The sequence below is a fragment of the Xyrauchen texanus genome, chromosome 32 (assembly GCF_025860055.1).
Source record: "Xyrauchen texanus isolate HMW12.3.18 chromosome 32, RBS_HiC_50CHRs, whole genome shotgun sequence".
Taxonomy (NCBI): Eukaryota; Metazoa; Chordata; class Actinopteri; order Cypriniformes; family Catostomidae; genus Xyrauchen; species Xyrauchen texanus.
This window is the reverse complement of record NC_068307.1, coordinates 39,968,504-39,991,397: the sequence shown is the minus strand read 5'-3', so window position 1 is coordinate 39,991,397 and position 22,894 is coordinate 39,968,504. Positions and strand designations below refer to the sequence as shown.

The following is a 22,894-nucleotide window of genomic DNA, read 5'->3' as shown; positions in this document are numbered from 1 at the left end:
CACAAACCCCCCAAAAAAACGACGGAGGTTTTTTATGAAATATCTCGCAACAATCCTTCTTACAAAAGTAAGGAAATCACACAACGAAGAAAATTGATCACGTTTTCTTTACGTTCCTCCCGTAGTTTATCAAAAACTTACGAGGTTACTCACAACAGCAAAAAGAGGGAATTCAAGTCTCTTTTGTGTTCTTCCCGCGTCTCATTAGAAACACGAGGATAATCCTCCCGCATTTATCATAAATACGAGGAGACCGTACACTACTAACGATAAATAAACTTGATCATGTCCTTTATCGCCCTTCCCGCATTAATTAAAACACGGGGAGACATCAATCTCTGATGACCTATACGGTCTTTCAATAACGCAATACGGCACTATCATAACATTATAATCATATACTTTAAAATTATTTCTCAACAAACAATAAGAATCAACTCCTCATTAAAAGGAGAATTAGATTAGATTCTTACCGTTTGGAGATTCCCGAGGACGAGCCCCCAATTGTTAGAAATAAAAGTCTTCTAAACGATAGCAGTGCCTTTTCTCTCCGTCTTTTATTGAGTCGTGAATGAATCAGTACAAAGCATCCAACGTTGGGGAGCGAATTCAAAGTAGCTCAACTCAGCTCATATAGTGTACAAATATATATATTGCAATATTGGAGAGGAGTTTACAGGACTATCCAATAAGAACAAACATTACCTCATACAGATAACAATTCCATATGACAGACTCCTTCGAATCCTTGAGAGCCCAAAACCTATATGAAAAGGCTGCTCTCTATGAGAGCCTGATGGACCATGCCATAGACAATCGTATAAAGGACACAAACAGTCGATGTATGCTCAGACAGAGTGAGGAGGGGTCCTCCACAGCTCCATCTCAATATGAAACAGATGTTTGATAATGCATACAGAAAGGAATGCAGCAACTCAGCATCTCTCTTGGACAGAGCTGAGATGTAGAAATAACATTTCTATTTCTTACAATATGTTTATTTGTAAAACGTCTGGTCTCCTCGCCAGTGTTCCGCCTCGTTTTGCTAATCTTGAAGGCTCCACCTCTGTACAGGGATTCTGGTTATAGTTCTAGCTGGTCCTGCTTTTCTCTGCTTATGGACATGACATAAACATGCAAAAACAAATGATGTAAGCCTACATTGTCCCACCAAATCAGACCTGAGTGCTCAAAATTTTGTGGCCGTTTTCTTAAAAACAAGGTTTTATGACGGCCATCATTTAAATGATTGACCCAGAATCACATTTTGGCCGAGATACAATGCGACTCGCTTAATGAAGTCTATATGTGTGTATCTGCACAGAGTGGGCGGGCTGTCAGCGGATAGGCATCTCTCCAGACACTCATCTTGTGCCCTATCATATCTCTTTCAGCTCTAAATGCAGTGGCCCCAGCCGCCACAGGTAAGCACTTGAACTTAATTCTCTCTTCATTGACATTAGTCGTATTCATTTGAGGCAGTTTATAGAGGGGAGCCGTGAAAAGCTCACTGTTTCCAACAAACAAGCACACTGCTTAGAAGTCCTATTAATGAAGGCATAAAACAAATGTCAGCGTATGAAAGGAAAAACTTGGGGTTAAACTAGCATTTAGTTTAAATCTTAAAACTGTCAATCAAATGATTGAAAATCAACTGACTCTTGATTCTTTTTTGTGAATCAAAAATCTATTATAGTCAAAAATGACACTTATGAACCGGTTCTTTTAATAAATTGTTCAAAAAGTCTCATAAGATACGTATTTGCAACTAGTTTTTTTGTTGTTGTTATAAATATGTACATGTAAACATAGCCAGTGATATTGATTTATAGTATCAGTCTCCTGCTAGATTAGCATTTTCTGAAAGTTCTAAGGCATAAATATTGTTACTTTTTTTTTTTTACTTGTTTTAAATGGTAAAAAAAGTTTATAAAATAATCAATAAATAGAAAAAAGCCAACAAGAATACAGATTTCTAAGAACTTGGCACATGGCTATTTGACGCATATCAACTACGCATGTCCATTTTTAAATGTATATGAATTTTTATATTTAGGTCCTTTAACTGGTCACCATTTTTTGTTTTCACAATATTCACCCATTTGCTTTCATTAGTTAATTTTAAATAGTCCTGTGATTGTTCTGATTCTATTTAAAGTACAAATACACCATGTAGTCTATAAAAGCTATACAAGCAACCTTTTGTCTGAAAAAAGTGCTATATTATTAAAGGAATATTCTGGGTTCAATACAAGATAAGCTGAATCGACAGCATTTGTGGCATAATGTTGATTATTGAATATTGAAAGCAAAAATCTGGATTCCAGTGAGGCACTTACAATGGAATGTAATGGGGCCAAACCGTTAGTTTAACTTTTTTTAGAATGGGGCTAAGCCATTAATTTAGCCAATTTTACAACTTCGTTGTCATGACGATGTAATGTCAACAAAGACTAAAAATCAAATAAAACACAATTTTTAACAGAAGAATGAATGTAAGTGCTGTTATAAATGTATAAGCTTCACATGTCCGCCTTTTTAAACCCTTCAAAAATTGGCCTTATTCACTTCTGTTACAAATGCTTCACTTAACATTTTATTTTATTTTTTTATGAAAAGTAGAGACAAGTCGAAAATCATTTTTGTGGTATTCAACATTATGTAACAAATGCTGTCTAGCTTCACTTGTATTGAAAAGGGAATATTCCTTTAATTTTAGATGGTAGGATAAGGGATTTCAATACAGCTCTGCCTTATAAACACTGTACTGTACTAATCTGTCAGTATGTCATTATAGTGATGGTCTTACCATATTGTGTGTGCTGTAGATCTGCTTCAGATCATGCAGCCACTGCAGGTCCACCAGCAGACCTGCAGGACTTCTTCAGCCACTTCTTCCAGGGTGGAGCTCCCAGTGACGCACCTGCTAACAGAGGCTTCTTCCCAGCTGGAACACCACAGCCACCACATCACGGCTCCAGAGCCCCTGCAGGAATGTTTTCTGGATCTCCGCCACAAACAGGGTTCTTTAGCCCAGTAGCTCAACGGGGCGACCCCAGCGAACACTGGACTGAAGAAGGAAAGCCCCCACGCCGGCGCAAGAAAGTTCGCAAGCCATTCCAGTGCTGAGCAATGCGATATCATATTGTCGTGGCTTTTGAGATGGAGTACTGCCTGTTTCCATGGTTTGGTACAAGATGGGAACTAAATAATTCGGCCTCAAAGGAACATTTAATTGTTGACTTTGAAGTGTAGTTATACACTGAAATTATAGTTTACCCAAATTTGTTCTCCTAGAGGAGCAAGCGAAGAGAGATGCAAGAAGGAAGAAGAACTTGCTGTTTTTTTTTTTATTGGACACGTTAACAGAGATTGAAATGGCATTCTTTCAAGAAACGCAACAGTACTTTTTGCCAGTTACATACATTTATGCTTGTTTATTTCTGGCTTGATTATTTGAATCAGATGTTCAGGATGTGGCTGTGTGTTTTGTTATTGTTTGTACCGTCACATGTATAATTGACACAGACCTCAGGGAAGACCGTCTGTTCATCTGCTATTTGACAAGTAAAAAAAAAAAGTGATTTTCAAATGTTCCTGGGCGTTTGATATAGAGGAATACGTTCAGCAGTTCAGCATTAAAACATAGCTTGATAATAATTTTTTTCATTTATTTGATCACATTTGACGAAGGCAAAAACTTCAAATAATAATTTGCTTTACAAATATTACATGACAGTCTTCATGGGAAAAAAAACAAACAAAATATGAGCCCATCAACAGATTCTCACATGATCTGAATGGAGCTTTAAATCAGGACAGAAAGAAAGGTTTGGGATTTTCACATTAAAACTGAGCATGCTATATTTGTAGAATGAATATTTAATTGATTCGGTTTATGTTGTTCATGTAGAGCATCTCTGAAGCTGGAGGAGACTTCAATGTATTGTATAAAGAAATGAGAAAATATCATAAGGAGTCAAATTCCCTTTCCAGTTTTAGCTCATGGTTAAAGTGCTTGTTTAAGACTTTTTAAATGAACTAGACAACCCCCAAAATCAAAAGATTTGCAGAGGCTGTAAACTCAAGTTAAAAAATGTTTTTTATTTTGTATTTCACACTATGTTCTCCTGATCTTTCAGACTGTGACTTAATTTCAGTGATTTTAGAAGGAAACAGAACAGACGAGTGTTAGAACGGTTAGACTGGGTTACCATCAACCGCTTTAATGTGGTGCTTTAATTCAACTCTGAAAAAGTCTGTTAATACAGCAGCACTTTTACCTCTTGACCACAATTTATGATTGACCACTCTCTAACGCTATAGTAATGACCAAAACTAAATAAATAATACAAGATTACGTTGATAAATACATTTATTCCTGAATCATCAGTTTTGTTAATCATTTAACTTCAGTTAGTCTTAAAGACTTCATTATATTCTTCAAGTTTTACAGAAACCTACCGGAAATGACAAATTTTGTATTATTTCTATTCATAACTGAAAATGTAATTGGTTTACCAGAAATAAAACAATGGATCATTTAGTTTACAGTGTTTTGTATTTCTGCAATAGTATTCACTAGAACCTCCCCGCTGTTCATTGTTTTAGTTGTATGCTTTGTTATCAGCAACTCTGTGCAATGCAATATGCCACTCACCATTTTAAGATATGATCCATTTAACTGTATTCAGTTGTTGAGTTGAGGTTCTGAAGTTGATGCATTGATGTATTTAGTGCTGCATACAAAGCTTTTTTTTTCTGTATTGATGGTGTTACAGTGATCTCATCTATGTGCAAGAGAATGCACTAGCCTAGATCCCTCTAGTTCAGACAATCATTATAAAGGTTCTAATGTGCAGGAGACATTTTTGCCATCACCAAAATCCTCCTGTTTTGCTGATTTCCTCAAATGCTTTGACAAAGCGTTTAAATTTCCTGAGTGTTAATGAGTGTGTCTAAAAGGTTTGTGCTTTATATTTAGAGTGTATATATATAGTATTAAGTGATTGTTCATCAGTGCCATAACAAAAAGCTGTTGAGCTTTAAAATGCCGCCAGCAAAAGAGACTAAGGGTGGTTTCACATATAGTATGTTTTAAATGAACCAAACCCAGTTCAGGTGGTCTGAGTATGGTTTATCTGTGGGTCTTTTTAGTAAGGTCTGAGATCAGTTTGGCTTTTGACATAGTCATATCGGCCTGAGACCAATTGGAGTGCTCAAATGAACTAAGTGTCAAAACGAAAGTGGTTTCATTTGTACACACGAGTAGTTTTTTGTTCTATGTAAAAATTGTGTTAAAAATTACAAAATGGACAACAAATTGGGTTTAGAACAAAAGTACATATAGAACGGAACTTTTGACACTTATGTGACAACAGACTTCTGACTCTAAAAGACAAAACACGTGACCTTTCTAGGAGATGGCATCTTTGATACTTTAGTTCCATGTTATTTTACTTACCATTTAAGATAGCTGACAATTATCAAATTAACCCATAATACATTATTTGTGAAGGTGTAATAAAAGTCATTTTGATTTAGTTCATAGTCATACCACCTCTAAAAGATTATTCAGATAATTAAGCATTAATGCCAAAAAGTCCATTTTCACCCTAACATTTTTAAGTTTTGTTAATTTGTCTGAGCTTCTCAAAATGTATCAAACTAATCCAGTATTTATTTTAAATCAGCTGAAATTACATGGCCTGTAGATATACAGTTTAGATACTCAATAGATAATTTTCCAGTCACAGTACCATTTAGATAAAGCCAAACGGAAATGAAATGAGGATATTGTCGTGGAAAATTTTTGACGAATCTCTCTAGGATGCAAGAAAACTCTCGGAGTCCAGGGTTCCAGATGCCAAAGTTAAAGTTTATTGAATCATCAACAAACTTGAGTCCGGTCAGCTGTCCGTTCTGACTTTCTTAGTTCAAAACCTCCTCTTCTATACATTTTGTTTTCTGGTATAGCCTTATTTCTACACCCCTTCACTATTTTTGTAACCAATGGATACTATTCGTCAGCATTATCTCACAGAGCCTTTTGATATCTTTTTACTGGTAGAAACTTGGCTTTAGTCTATCTTTTTAATTACTTTGACCACTGGTTGTTTTTACTCCTTATCTTCAGCTGTGTTTTCAAGGTTCATAGCCTCATTATTTTGTTACAGCTGTGTGCTCTTTGTGGTTTTTGCAGCATCAACACTTTTTGTAACCTCATATGCTCTCTACTTGGTCACACAAAGGCCAGGAAACTCATATAAGTACTTTGATATAAAAAACATACTAGAATATTGAAAAATTTACTATAATATTTGAAGGTCTTTTTGCACATAAAGAGGCATCTATGATCCTCTCTGCAGCACAGGTGCTGCTAACACATTCCTGATGATCTTGAGAGGTTCAAATAAAACAAACTCACTTTTTTCATGAAGGCAACAAATAAATGAAACAGATTTGAGTCAACTGCCCTTTTGTTTTCTTATAGAAGACAGGAGTAAATTATTAATAATCAAACAGGGTTTTACTAACTTCTATAGCAACTATCATGAATCTTCATAAAATATTCTATAAATCACAAACGTTATATACAGTATGTCCAGACATCAAAGCTGCAGATTTTTTTTTTTTTTTTTTAAAACCCAAACCCAAATGGGCTTGTATTATTATATTTTGTCATATCTTTCCAGCAAGTGCCGAACTCTGACTTTATCAATGACACTGGAGTCCAAATCTGCGACTATTTCGGCTTGGTTTCCCACCTCTCTACACCTTGACCTCCGATGTGGGGCTCGTGGTACATCAGTTCGGTTCCAAGTCTTGTTTCCGTTGACGTGAGCGCGCAGACACTCACTGAGGTCTATGGCAAGCCAAAAGGCTCACAATACACAATTCCTTATCAGAATCAGATTTATTGCCAAGTATGCTTACACATACAAGGAATTTGTCTTGGTGACAGGAGCTTCCAGTGTACAACAATACAAACAATACCAAACACAGCAGCAAGACATAGGTAATTAAAAACAAAAAAGAATAAAAATAAATAATTATACATATACGTACATACACTCACCTTCATACATACCCACACGTAGTGCAAATCTATTACAATCTGTTATATAAAGAACAAAAATACAGTATATTATGTACAGAGCAATGTAAGTAATGGCAGAAGTGGATATGTTGGATAATATAAATAGACTTAAACTGTGTGTTGCACATAATTATTGCTCAATGGGGAAATTTAATTGTTCATTAGATGGATAGCCTGAGGGAAAAAACTGTTCCTGTGACTGATGGTTCTGGTGCTCAGAGCTCTGAAGCGCCGGCCAGAAGGCAACAGTTCAAAAGGTAGTGGGCAGGGTGAGTGGGATCAAGAGTAATTTTTTCCAGCCTTTTTCTTAACTCTGGAAGTGTATAGTTCTTGAAAGGGGGGCAAGCAATCAATAATCCTCTCAGCAGACCGAACTGTCCTTTGTAGTCTTCTGATGTCTGATTTCGTAGCTGCACAAAACCAGACAGTTATTGAAGTGCAGAGGACAGACTCAATGACTGCTGAGTAGAACTGTTTCAGCAGCACCTGTGGCAGATTGAACTTCCTCAGCAGGCGAATAAGTACAACCTCTGCTGGGCCTTTTTCACAATGGAGTCGATGTGTATCTCCTACTTCAGGTCCTGTGAGATGGTAGTGCCCAGGAACCGGAATGACAACACTTCTGCCACAGTGCTGTTCAGAATGGTGAGGGGGAACAATGTTGGGGTGTTCCTCCTAAAGTCCTCAATCATTTCCACTGTTTTGAGCCTGTTCAGCTCCAGGTTGTTTTGACTGCAGCAGACAGCCAGCCGTTCAACCTCCTTTCTATAACCTCCCTGGGGGGCACCAGTGCTGATGGTACAGGTGGTGGAAGTGAATTTTCCCTGCCTCACAAGCTGCTGCCTGTCCATCAGAAAGCTGGTAATCCACTGACAGGTAGAGGTGGGAACAGGGAGTTGGTTTAACTTAGTCCAGAGAATAGCTGGGATGATTGTGTTGAAAGCCGAGCTGAAGTCCACAAAAAGGATCCTTGCGTATGTCTGTCCAGATGTTGCAGGACATGATGCAATCCCATGTTGACTGCATCATCCACAGACCTGTTTGCTCGATAAGCAAATTGAAGGGGATACAGAAAGGGTCCAGTGATGTCCTTTAGGTGGGCCAACACAAGTCTCTCAAATGACTTCATGACCACAGATGTCAGGGCGACAGGTCTGTAGTCATTAAGTTCTGTGATTTTAGGTTTCTTAGGGACAGGGAAGATCTGCGTGAAGATGGGGGCCAGTTGGTTAGCACAGGAACGCAGGCACGCTGGTGAGATGCCATCTGGGCCTGGAGCCTTCCTTGACCTTTGCTTCCGAAAGACACGGGACACATCGTCTTCACAGATCTTGAGTGCAGGTTGTGTAGCAGGAGGGGGGTTGCAGGAGGTGTTAATGTTTGTGTGAAATGAAGGTCTGAGTGCGTGTGGGGTGTGAAATTGGGCCTTTCGAATCTGCAATAGAATACATTCAGGTCGTCAGCCAGTCGTTGGTCCACCACAGGGTTGGGGGTAGGAGTCCTGTAATTAATAATTTGTTTCAGGCCACTCCACACTGATGCAGGTTCATTAGCTGAAAACAGAGTAGCTTCTTTTAGCCACTCTGATTTCCTTATTCAGTGTGTTCCTGGCCTGATTATACAAGACTCTATCCCCACCCCTGTAAGCATCCTCTTTGGCATGAACAAGCTGTCTGAGTTTTCCTGTGAACCATGGTTTATCATTGTTGAATGATAAAAATGTCCTAGTTGGGATGCACATACACTCACAGAAACTGATGTATGATGTAACAGTATCTGTGAGCTTGTCCAGGTCTGTAGCTGCAGCTTCAAAAACACCCCAATCAGTGCTTTTAGTATAATGAGTCCTGCCCACTGATTTCCACAGCCAGTAAGTTTGAACTGTTCTTACCTAATCAACAATTAACTGAGTCAGACCAGACAAGTTCATCGCTGATCATTTTGGTTATTCAATTCAATTCAAACAAACACATCAAGATGGCCAGAAGAAACTTCATTTTGCGTTGCAAGCAGACATTCCACACGACAACTACAGAGGATGCTGGACCCAGTGTGCTTCAATCAACTTTAGTGAGGTAAGGATTGCTTTTTCAGACTAAACATGTCTGGTTGCAGAAGGGAAAGTTGGCCGTAAAATAAAACATCTGCTAGCTGCAAATAAAGATAGATAGATTGCTTGAAACACTAATATGTATTACCTTAAGCATTTATTATTAATGCTCTCTTGGTGCCGTAGCTGTAGTAGCCTAATCTGTTCAACTGTTGTTACTGACTATTTTCTATGGTTACTAGATGTGGCTTGCTTTAATAAAGTGGTAAGTTGAAAACATTGTCTGTGTTATAGCATACAATTTTGTCCGAAATATTAGTATTTGTGTGAGGAACTGAAAGCAGATCTGGGCAGCACCCATTTAAGAGGGGCAGTGGTGGCTCAGTGGTTGAGGCTCAGGGTTACTGACCAGAAGGTCGGGGGTTCAAGCCCCAGCACCACCAAGATGCCACTGTTGGGCCCTTGAGCAAGGCACTTAACTCCAGGTTGCTCCAGGGGGATTGTCCCTGTAATAAGTGCACTGTAAGTCGCTTTGGATAAAAGCGTCTGCCAAATGCATAAATATAAATATAAAATATAAATATAAGTTATTATTAAAACAAAAAAAAATATGCATGTATAACAAAATCCAAAAATGCAATCGTTTTTACTGTACCTATATTTTTTATGAACCACTGAGAAAGTGAAAGGGGGGGGGATTTAGAGTGGCCTCTGTCCTTGTTGTTATCCACCGCATCACTTAGCTGTTTCTTTCCTTAACTTTTTTTCTAATTCTATATATAAATGCATATATGAATTGAATGTTTATTATTAATAAATTAAATACATTTTAGTTTTTAATTTATGCTATTTTGCTTTTAGACTGGAAACCATGCAGAGAAGCCTTGAATGGGCAAGAGGGAGGATCACTGTCACAGTAGCAGAACAGTTACTCCATGACATAACACAATATATAGCACATTCAAAAGGTTTGCATGATGGCCCATTGAATTACAAAACAGGAAAAGGCAAGGACACAACATAATTTTCTTTACCAGTATGCATGACTTGTAGACATTATGTTACAGAATTAGACAATCTCTTCAAATATAAATTAAATGAAGACATCAAAAAACAGGAGTAGGGCAGAGGAGTTCCCCGCTCGTTCAAGTGTGGTTCTCTGAGAATAAACAATGTTCAGAAAGTTCAATTTGAGTCGCTGTGTCATATTCTGATATAACTGATGCTGCCCTTGATGAAATGATCACAGACTTTGTGGCTGGGAATGACCAGCTTGAATCCAAGTCAGTCAGGGCACAGCTACGGGCTAATGGAATGTGGGTGCAGAGACACAGCGTGCAAAATAGTTTGGTTCGAATAAACCCTAGGGCAGCTGCACTAAGGGCGTTGTCTCAGAGACCACAGAGAAGATTGCACAGCATTACAGGACCAAACTCCCTATGGCACCTTGATGGTAACCACAAATTTATAAGGTGGATATACACAGGTTACACAGCTATTTTTCATGTATACAGTGTTTTTTGTAAATGTCTGTGATGGAGGGAAGGGAGACCCCAATGATCTTCTCAGCTGCCCTTACCATCCTCTGCAGGGTTCCAAACCACAAAGTGATGCTGCTGCTCAGGATGCTCTCAATAGAATGTAGTGAGGATGGGGGGTGGGAGATGTGCTTTCCTCAGCCTTCGAAGAAAGTAGAGACGCTGCTGGGCTTTCTTGGTAATAGAGCTGGTGTTGAGGGACCAGGTGTGGTTCTCCGCCAGGTTAACACCAAGGAATTTGGTGCTCTTGACGATCTCCACAGAGGAGCCATCGATGTTCAGCGGAGAGTGTTCACCTTGTGTTCTCCTGAAGTCAACAACCATCTCTTTTGTTTTGTCGACATTCAGGTTGTTGGCTCTACACCAGTCTGTTAGCCGCTGCACCTCCTCCCTGTATTCAGACTTGTCGTTCTTGCTGATGACACAACCGTGGTGGGTCTCATCAGCGAACTTGACGATGTGGTTCGAGCTGTACATTGCTGCACAGTCGTGAGTCAGCAGAGTGAACAGCAGTGGACTGAGCACACAGCCCCAGGGGCGTGCTCAGTGTGGTGGAGATGCTGTTCCCGATCCGGACTGACTGAGGTCTCCCAGTCAGGAAGTCCAGGATCCAGTTGCAGAGGGAGGTGTCCAGGCCCAACAGGTTCAGCTTTCCAATCAGGTGCTGAGGAATTATCGTGTTGAATTGGCCTTTTCACTGAAACCCCAGTGAAGGGACAGAATCTACTCCATAGACATTCAAGAGCAATTAATTTCAAATGACAAAATGTTCAAAATGTTTTGGTAATTTTTAAAATGTTTTCCTACATGTTGGGTTTCACATGGCTGTGAAAATATTAGGTACACCACCGTCTCCAATCCAGTCTCCCAGGGAGGGTTGTAGTTCTTTCAGCTCCGCTGAAATGCTGCACCCGACAACCTAAAATCATAAAAACATGGAACCTCAAATATCAAGTGTTCCAGTTATGGACAACATTGTTGTTGTTCCCCTTAAAAAGAGCACACTATAACATTAAGAAAAGCTGTCACATGTAAGTATGTGTCCTGTAAAATTAAAGTTCGTTATCCAGAAAATTTGTTAGATCAAATGTCATAAGGTCTGGTTTCTGGCCACACATTATGAAGAAAAGTTCTTGGTTTATGCAGCTGATGCCTGGTCCATTGTGAATTATGGACTAGGCGAACAACTTTCCAGCTTTGTAAAATGTATTTTCAGCTAGAGCCTTCTGGTCATAGCTAAAGACCAGCTGTCCAGGTTTGCCCTCAAATTCCAAGGGTTCTATGGAGCTCAATCATGAAGAGTCTAAAAAAAAAAAAAAAGAAAATATTGTAGCCTAAAAACAGTGACACAAAAACCTGGATCAAGTTTAAACCAATAATCAGACATCACAGCTGCCAAAGGGGCATATCAGATGGTCATGTATATGTAGTGAGATTATCATGTCAAAAAATATAAATAATTATTGCTGCTCTTCAATGAAAATTGCAATGTTGTTAAATGCATTTATGCCAAGACATGATAAAAAGGACCTAAATGTCCAAAACCCCACTTTTGAACCTAGGACATTTCCACACTGTCAGAGGGCAGTGTAGATATTATACACGCATGCACTTTCTAATTTACCTGAAAAATTCTCTCCTCGGACATCCATAGTCACCTGCCATTTCTCTCACAAATTCAATATTCAGAGTTTTATTCCACTCAAAGTAACACCTTGACAGGGCAACACATGCACTCTTAAGAATGCTTCTACGTCTTATGATAACCGTAATCTTGGGGTAGAATTCAAGAATGTCCTCACGGAACACTTTTAGAATTTCTGGTAGCTCTCTTTCATGCTGAAAACACCAAATAAATGATCACAAAAATATATTTTTCATTAAAAAAAATTAAAAAAAAAAAATCATATGGGTGATTTACTTCTATATAAAATATATGCACTAATAGAATACATACATCCAGACTACAATTCCTGACTTTTGATGCAAGGTCTGATCCTGATGAGTCCATATAGAAGTCCTCTCTAAGTGCCACCAAAAATGACAACCAAATATGTATTGCCATATTTTCTGCTGCATATTGTAAAAAGAAGAAATACGTGTGTGTGTGTGTGTGTGTGTGTGTGTGTGTGTGTGTGTGTGTGTGTGTATATATATATATATATATATATATATATATATATATATATATACACACACATATATACACACACACATACACATATACACACACACACACACTTTAGAAGTGTGGACCATCATGACCTCATACATGGCCATGAGGTCATGATGGCTGGGATGTGCTTGGTGTATCGCATTGGTAGCAGGACTAGAGGTTCCAGTGGGCACACTCGCGTTAGTGTTGTCAACCTAGCATATGGGTTGTTTAAAGTAAATTAATCGAACAAACATTATACAGACTTACATAAAAGAAAAATCAATATTAGAACACAAGAATAATAAATGAAATTAAAGCTGCGAGCAGCGATGACGGGCCCAAGCCGGTGGCACCGCCACCCCTGGGCCTTTAGGGTCGCCGCGCACGACGGGCAATAACGTAAGCTCGCTTCGACCGTCGAGAAGATGTGTGCAAATTCCAAGAAATCCACATTCAAACCAAAATATCTGACTTTCTGTTGGTCTGTTTGTTCACTTGAGACATAAGGGGGTGATTTAAAAGCATTTTGAAAGTGACACACTTCCTTCTGCCAGTTGGTGGCGCTATAACTGACTCACAATAGCAACATCCATGCGATCGGCCTCTTACAGCGAACACACTGCTGAAGTTTCGATCGAGATCAATTAATGTATGCAGAAGTTATAACAGACTTCCTGTTTCTCTTACTGCCTTCTGCCAGTTATTATAGGCTTTGTACTTTACTCACGCTCCAATACCGACGTAGAAAATCATCCTCTTTGCATGCGCAAAAATATGCTTGGAAACATCACAGTGGAGCGGTGCTTACTGTGAATGATACGAATTGTACTACTGACTATTTAAACAGGGTAATTTTTATATGGTAGGTTTACCATTTTATTATTATATTTTATTGCGGCTATAATGAACAGGCTGCAATGTCAAGATTGCAATGATGGAGTGTGTGTGTGTGTGTGTGTATTTGTAACCTTAAAGGGGTCATATAATGCCATTTTTGTACAAGTTAATATGAATCTTTAGGGTCTAAATGAAAACTTTGTAATATACTTTTATTAAAAATTCTCATTAGTGTTTTAAGAAAACACAAATTTTAACTGCTCAAAAACAGCTCCGTTTTCAGCACGCCGTTTCAGTGCATATGACTTTAAATGATAATGAGGTTTGGTCACCCGCCCCTCCCTCCGTTCTGGGGAATTGTAGTCTTGAATCATATGCATTTGCAAGATGTAAACAGTATTTTGCCAGTATTGTGTTACCATTCATCTTCATGCAGTTATAACTGTTTTTTTTACATTACTTCTTAATCAGTAACATACAAGTAAACCAGGTGTAACTTAGTGTTACCATGTTAACTGTAACACCTGCGTACACAGTTTTTAATAACACAATAACCATAACGCGTTGTTCATTATAAACGTGTGATTATGAATTATATTGAGAACGTCGTAACGTTATGGAAAACATGCCGTAATGTACCCTGAGTGTAAACATTAGCCACATGCAGTTTAGCGTTGTTTTGGTTGAACTCACCTCTGAGTGCTGCTTTACCTGCAGTTGAGCGTTGTTAAACTCACCGATGAATGGTGTTGTACGCCACAATGAGCGTTGTTAAACTCACCGATGAATGCGGTTGCCTATGAACGCGCTAAACCTTTGCTGAGAGGGCACTTTGATATCAGATTGTGAGGGTTTTTAAAAATAAAAAAACTGTTGGAGGGTCAGATAAAGATGATCTGGGGGCCACCATTATACTAGCCCTGCCATAGATCATTCATTGTAGCCTATTCCTTTTTATTTTTATTTATTGCAGTCTCGACCCATTCGCAGCAGACTAAAAACGTACGTGCAGGTCCAGCTGTTTCGTTTTGGTGGTGCGATGAAGACTTTCGTCGAACATCAGCACGAACAGTCCCGTGATTTTGGAAATTAGTCATCATCCGCTATTCCAAAGCGCGTAATGGCTGATGGCTGTAGTTTGCTGGAGACCCTTGACAGCAGTTAGATATTTTTCACTTTTTGAATGAGACTCCAGCGCCCGTACACCCAACATTCCCAATTTAATAGCTTTCTTGCATAAGCAGTAGGCTTCAAATGCGTTATTTGCAACTGGGTTTAACCAAGCACGAAATTCAGATTTTTCAAGCCAAGTATCGCTAAACTTGCACTTCCTCATAGCTGAATAAAATCCGTTTAACGTCTTTCTGTTGTATCCGAGAGACTCGCGCCAATAACACGAAAGCTCAAAGCTGGCTGTTGCATGTTGGTCTATTTTGTAGTCATAATACAGCTGAATTATATTTGGACTAGCTGAAATAAGAAACTACAACACCACGGAAGTAAAAAAAGAAACATTCCAAAGCTGCAGGGAGCATTTAAATGAGATTTACATGGACGTAGGAAAATTAAGACCTGTTAAAAATTATTTAAGACCTAGAACACAATACTTCAGCAAATTTAAGACTTTTTAAGGCCTTAAATTGTGATTTTGAAATTTTAGACTTTTTAAGACTTTTTAAGACCCCGTGGAAACCCTGTTTTTTTTTTTTTTTTTTTTTTTGTAGAGTATTTTTTATTGTATCACCAAAGCAATGACGCTCACGACTCCCGTTGAAGTATCCAGCATCTCTAAGGTCTGCAAATAACTCCATCCAGAACTGAGACCTATATACATTTTGAAGAGTCCTCAAGCTGATGCTTACACCGTGTACAGCGTACGAGTGGCCCTCGTTAAAATATTGAACGCAATGATGCAGTATGTCTTGTTTTTCCGTCTGGTCCGCGTCTTTTAAAATCTCCAAACACCGTTCTCAACAGTCAACACGTACAAGTGTTCTTCTTACGTTAAAACAACGAGAATACAGAAAATGTGCTTAGACCTCCATCTAGTGGTTATATTATAGAATTAAAGGAGAAATTACATATGAGACAGCTTTATAACTGAAATAGACAAGTTTAATATAACTATACTGATAAGTGTATATTTCTAACGTCATGTTTGTGTTATCCGTTTCTGTAAGTTTTTGTGACGTGTTTCAGAAAGATAATCGCTTAGACAGAGTAATAGTTTATTTTCATCTTAACCGGACATCACAGTTGATCAGTGAAATAATTCATAATTCAATATATTGATACCGATTTCTTTATCAACTGTTTGTTCAATTGAGACATAAGGGGTGAATTCAAAGCATTTTGAAAGTGACACACTTCCTTCTGCCAGTTGGTGGCGCTATAACTTTGACTCACAATAGTCACATCCACGCGACCGGCCTCTTCAAGTGAAGAAACTGCTTAAGTTTCATCGAGATCAAGTAATGTATGCAGAAGTTATAACACACTTCCTTGCTGTTTAAGCTTCATTTATGTGCTTTTTGAGCTTCAAAGTTCTTGTGCAATGTGTTCCACATTCAAACCAAAATATCTGACTGTAGGTCAAAGTATGAAACCAATACCCCACTTTTGTCTGAAGGTGGCGCTACTGAGCCCCTGCACCAGGCATCAAAAAGAAAATTCAAGTTTGAAGAGCTGCCGCGACAGCAGTATTTAAGATATCAATAATTCTTTCACACGTCTACATCTGCCGTGTGTTTACATTATACACCTAAAGTTTGAAGTAAATCGTGTAACAATAAGTGGGTGATTTTAAAGCATTTTGAAAGTGACACACTTCCTTCTGCCAGTTGGTGGCGCTATAACTTTGACTCACAATAGTCACATCCATGCGATCGGCCTCTTACAGCGAACACACCGCTGAAGTTTCATCGAGATCAATTAATGTATGTAGAAGTTATAACACTCTGACTGTTTCTCGTTCTCGCCATCATTTCGTTTCCTTGCCACGGCCAAACCGTTGGAGATATCAATAATCTGCCGGCAATTTTTCATGGTCAATGTCTTGACATCATGCTGACCGAGTTTGGTGGCGATTGGTGGAGTTCTCTGGGAGGAGTATTCCAAATTCCATTGCGTGCGTTTTTCAAACAACCCTAAATAGACGGTTTCCTGTTGGTCTGGGGTAAAAAGTGAAAGTATGAAGGATATATGAAATGATGAGATCTATATGTGTACCGAGTTTCATATTATTACATGCAAGCGTGTTTGAGTTATAGACCAAGTTTTCGGCCCCTGTTCCAGGGGGCGCTGTCGAGCCCCCCTGCCACGCCCGGGTACCAGCTTCAGGCCGGCCCTAATGACCGCAGGTTCTGACCCGTGTGCAAAGTTTCAAGAGTTTTTGAGCATGTTAAGAGCCCCAAAAGTGCCCCGTAAGTCGTAAAAAAAAAAATAATAATTATAATAATAATAATTAAAGCTGCGAGCAGCGATGACGGGCCCAAGCCGGTGGCACCGCCACCCCTGGGCCTTTAGGGTCGCCGCGCACGACGGGCAATAACGTAAGCTCGCTTCGACCGTCGAGAAGATGTGTGCAAATTCCAAGAAATCCACATTCAAACCAAAATATCTGACTTTCTGTTGGTCTGTTTGTTCACTTGAGACATAAGGGGGTGATTTAAAAGCATTTTGAAAGTGACACACTTCCTTCTGCCAGTTGGTGGCGCTATAACTGACTCACAATAGCAACATCCATGCGATCGGCCTCTTACAGCGAACACACTGCTGAAGTTTCGTCGAGATCAATTAATGTATGCAGAAGTTATAACAGACTTCCTGTTTCTCTTACTGCCTTCTGCCAGTTATTATAGGCTTTGTACTTTACTCACGCTCCAATACCGACGTAGAAAATCATCCTCTTTGCATGCGCAAAAATATGCTTGGAAACATCACAGTGGAGCGGTGCTTACTGTGAATGATACTGAATTGTACTACTGACTATTTAAACAGAGTAATTTTTATATGGTAGGTTTACTATTTTATTATTATATTTTATTGCGGCTATAATGAACAGGCTGCAATGTCAAGATTGCAATGATGGAGTGTGTGTGTGTGTGTGTATTTGTAACCTTAAAGGGGTCATATAATGCCATTTTTGTACAAGTTAATATGAATCTTTAGGGTCTAAATGAAAACTTTGTAATATACTTTTATTAAAAATTCTCATTAGTGTTTTAAGAAAACACAAATTTTAACTGCTCAATTCAGCACGCCGTTTCAGTGCATATGACTTTAAATGATAATGAGGTTTGGTCACCCCGCCCCTCCCTCCGTTCTGGGGGAATTGTTGTCTTGAATCATATGCATTTGCAAGATGTAAACAGTATTTTGCCAGTATTGTGTTACCATTCATCTTCATGCAGTTATAACTGTTTTTTTTTACATTACTTCTTAATCAGTAACATACAAGTAAACCAGGTGTAACTTAGTGTTACCATGTTAACTGTAACACCTGCGTACACAGTTTTTAATAACACAATAACCATAACGCGTTGTTCATTATAAACGTGTGATTATGAATTATATTGAGAACGTCGTAACGTTATGGAAAACATGCCGTAATGTACCCTGAGTGTAAACATTAGCCACATGCAGTTTAGCGTTGTTTTGGTTGAACTCACCTCTGAGTGCTGCTTTACCTGCAGTTGAGCGTTGTTAAACTTACCGATGAATGGTGTTGTACGCCACAATGAGCGTTGTTAAACTCACCGATGAATGCGGTTGCCTATGAACGCGCTAAACCTTTGCTGAGAGGGCACTTTGATATCAGATTGTGAGGGTTTTTAAAAATAAAAAAAACTGTTGGAGGGTCAGATAAAGATGATCTGGGGGCCACCATTATACTAGCCCTGCCATAGATCATTCATTGTAGCCTATTCCTTTTTATTTTTATTTATTGCAGTCTCGACCCATTCCCAGCAGACGAAAAACGTACGTGCAGGTCCAGCTGTTTCGTTTTGGTGGTGCGATGAAGACTTTCGTCGAACATCAGCACGAACGGTCCCGTGATTTTGGAAATTAGTCATCATCCGCTATTCCAAAGCGCGTAATGGCTGATGGCTGTAGTTTGCTGGAGACCCTTGACAGCAGTTAGATATTTTTCACTTTTTGAATGAGACTCCAGCGCCCGTACACCCAACATTCCCAATTTAATAGCTTTCTTGCATAAGCAGTAGGCTTCAAATGCGTTATTTGCAACTGGCTTTAACCAAGCACGAAATTCAGATTTTTCAAGCCAAGTATCGCTAAACTTGCACTTCCTCATAGCTGAATAAAATCCGTTTAACGTCTTTCTGTTGTATCCGAGAGACTCGCGCCAATAACACGAAAGCTCAAAGCTGGCTGTTGCATGTTGGTCTATTTTGTAGTCATAATACAGCGAATTATATTTGGACTAGCGAAATAAGAAACTACAACACCACGGAAGTAAAAAAAGAAACATTCCAAAGCTGCGGGAGCATTTAAATGAGATTTACATGGACGTAGGAAAATTAAGACCTGTTAAAAATTATTTAAGACCTAGAACACAATACTTCAGCAAATTTAAGACTTTTTAAGGCCTTAAATTGTGATTTTGAAATTTTAGACTTTTTAAGACTTTTTAAGACCCCGTGGAAACCCTGTTTTTTTTTTTTTTTTTTTTTTTTTTTTTTGTAGAGTATTTTTTTATTGTATCACCAAAGCAATGACGCTCACGACTCCCGTTGAAGTATCCAGCATCTCTAAGGTCTGCAAATAACTCCATCCAGAACTGAGACCTATATACATTTTGAAGAGTCCTCAAGCTGATGCTTACACCGTGTACAGCGTCACGAGTGGCCCTCGTTAAAATATTGAACGCAATGATGCAGTATGTCTTGTTTTTCCGTCTGGTCCGCGTCTTTTAAAATCTCCAAACACCGTTCTCAACAGTCAACACGTACAAGTGTTCTTCTTACGTTAAAACAACGAGAATACAGAAAATGTGCTTAGACCTCCATCTAGTGGTTATATTATAGAATTAAAGGAGAAATTACATATGAGACAGCTTTATAACTGAAATAGACAAGTTTAATATAACTATACTGATAAGTGTATATTTCCAACGTCATGTTTGTGTTATCCGTTTCTGTAAGTTTTTGTGACGTGTTTCAGAAAGATAATCGCTTAGACAGAGTAATAGTTTATTTTCATCTTAACCGGACATCACAGTTGATCAGTGAAATAATTCATAATTCAATATATTGATACCGATTTCTTTATCAACTGTTTGTTCAATTGAGACATAAGGGGTGAATTCAAAGCATTTTGAAAGTGACACACTTCCTTCTGCCAGTTGGTGGCGCTATAACTTTGACTCACAATAGTCACATCCACGCGACCGGCCTCTTCAAGTGAAGAAACTGCTTAAGTTTCATCGAGATCAAGTAATGTATGCAGAAGTTATAACACACTTCCTTGCTGTTTAAGCTTCATTTATGTGCTTTTTGAGCTTCAAAGTTCTTGTGCAATGTGTTCCACATTCAAACCAAAATATCTGACTGTAGGTCAAAGTATGAAACCAATACCCCACTTTTGTCTGAAGGTGGCGCTACTGAGCCCCTGCACCAGGCATCAAAAAGAAAATTCAAGTTTGAAGAGCTGCCGCGACAGCAGTATTTAAGATATCAATAATTCTTTCACACGTCTACATCTGCCGTGTGTTTACATTATACACCTAAAGTTTGAAGTAAATCGTGTAACAATAAGTGGGTGATTTTAAAGCATTTTGAAAGTGACACACTTCCTTCTGCCAGTTGGTGGCGCTATAACTTTGACTCACAATAGTCACATCCATGCGATCGGCCTCTTACAGCGAACACACCGCTGAAGTTTCATCGAGATCAATTAATGTATGTAGAAGTTATAACACTCTGACTGTTTCTCGTTTCTCGCCATCATTTCGTTTCCTTGCCACGGCCAAACCGTTGGAGATATCAATAATCTGCCGGCAGTTTTTCATGGTCAATGTCTTGACATCATGCTGACCGAGTTTGGTGGCGATTGGTGGAGTTCTCTGGGAGGAGTATTCCAAATTCCATTGCGTGCGTTTTTCAAACAACCCTAAATAGACGGTTTCCTGTTGGTCTGGGGTAAAAAGTGAAAGTATGAAGGATATATGAAATGATGAGATCTATATGTGTACCGAGTTTCATATTATTACATGCAAGCGTGTTGGAGTTATAGACCAAGTTTTCGGCCCCTGTTCCAGGGGCGCTGTCAGCCCCCTGCCACGCCCGGGTACCAGCTTCAGGCCGGCCCTAATGACCGCAGGTTCTGACCCGTGTGCAAAGTTTCAAGAGTTTTTGAGCATGTTAAGAGCCCCAAAAGTGCCCCGTAAGTCGTAAAAATAATAATAATAATAATAATAATAATAATAATAATAATAATAATAATAATAATCCTAACGAAAACAATAGGGTCCTACGCACATTGTGCTTGGGCCCTAATAATAATAATAATAATAATAATAATAATAATAATAATCCTAACGAAAACAATAGGGTCCTACGCACTTTGTGCTTGGGCCCTAATAATAATAATAATAATAATAATAATAATAATAATCCTAACGAAAACAATAGGGTCCTACGCACTTTGTGCTTGGGCCCTAATAATAATGATAATAATAATAATAATAATAATAATCCTAACGAAAACAATAGGGTCCTACGCACTTTGTGCTTGGGCCCTAATAATAATAATAATAATAATAATAATAATAATCCTAACGAAAACAATAGGGTCCTACGCACTTTGTGCTTGGGCCCTAATAATAATAATAATAATAATAATAATAATAATAATCCTAACGAAAACAATAGGGTCCTACGCACTTTGTGCTTGGGCCCTAATAATTCTAACGAAAACAATAGGGCCTTGCCTTTTCAAGGCTTGGGCCCTAATAATAATCCTAACGAAAACAATAGGGTCCTACGCACTTTGAGCTTGGGCCCTAAAAATAACCTTGATTATTTTCCAAACAAGATGTCTTGCGCCAATAAATACCAGATAAAGACACAGATAATATACAGGAGAAACTCGAAAAATTTGAATATCGTGCAAAAGTTATAATTTTGATGATTATGGCTTACAGCTTATGAAAACCCCAAATTCAAAATCTCAGAAAATTTTAATATTAATAAATTAAAATTAATAATAAAAAAAGGATTTTAAATACTGAAATGTCGTCCCTCTGAAAAGAATAATCATGCATATGTATACAGTTATATATACTAAATATATTACGTTCACCTTTTAATTTGAATTACTGAAATACATGAACGTTTGCACGATATTCTAATTTTTCAAGTTTCACCTGTACCTTTGTTTATTATGGCCATACAGCATTCTTAAATAATTATATGTATTTTGACCTAGACATTTACTATAGTTACGTTTGCATATGTTTGTAAATGTATATTAGCTTATTTGTCAGATTTAAAGAACTTTAAAATGTATTTTTATATGTCATTTTACATGGACAATAGTTTACTACATTCTGCACCAGGAATCATACGCACTGCATGCCTACCATATGCAATGTGTACTGCAAATGTTTCGTATTTTTAAAGCTTCTACGTATGAATCTTCTATGGATTTAAGAACAACTTTGAGTGAGGAAAAGACAAAAACTTTATTAAAAATATGTGATTTTTGTATAACTTTATGTCTGATAACTTTCAGTAGGCTATAGTCTACATGGACCACAAAAGCACGGACACAATGTGGATTAAACAAATCATAGTTATTAAAACTATATTGACAGTCAAATAAGCGTCTTGCATTTTATTTTATTTTTTGCTTATAAATGCATGTATAATAAAGTTATTAGGCTACTGGTGGTAAACAGACAACCGCAGTTGAGCAGTTAATGGGGACGCGCAGCAAATGCACTGTGGCGATCGGGTGTAGATGATTTTCTTTGCAGTGAATGTCCACACCACACCATCATCAATATTTCATCATGTGGTAGACATTTCAGGTGGTTCTCAAATGTATCAGCATGAACTTTAAGATATTAGAAATCCGATAGGCCTATTTTATTAAGATATTACATAATAATGGGGTTTTCATTGTTTTCATTTCATTGTATTGTATGTGTATTCTATATTGTGTATTCTATATTGTGTGTATTGTATATA

General features: G+C 38.2%; 1 protein-coding gene across 2 annotated transcripts in view; it reads left to right on the top strand.

Moving 5' to 3' along the window:
- Positions 1–6,423, top strand: part of LOC127626336 (dnaJ homolog subfamily C member 14-like) — an 81,540-nt gene extending 75,117 nt beyond the window's left edge. For both annotated transcript variants that reach the window (XM_052102062.1, XM_052102061.1), the window contains exons 7-8: positions 1,325–1,424; positions 2,829–6,423. In XM_052102062.1, coding sequence (XP_051958022.1) covers positions 1,325–1,424; positions 2,829–3,129 — 401 coding nt within the window. In that variant the 3' untranslated portion in view covers positions 3,130–6,423. The remainder of the gene's footprint in view (positions 1–1,324; positions 1,425–2,828) is intronic.
- The last annotated feature ends 16,471 nt before the right edge of the window (positions 6,424–22,894 follow it).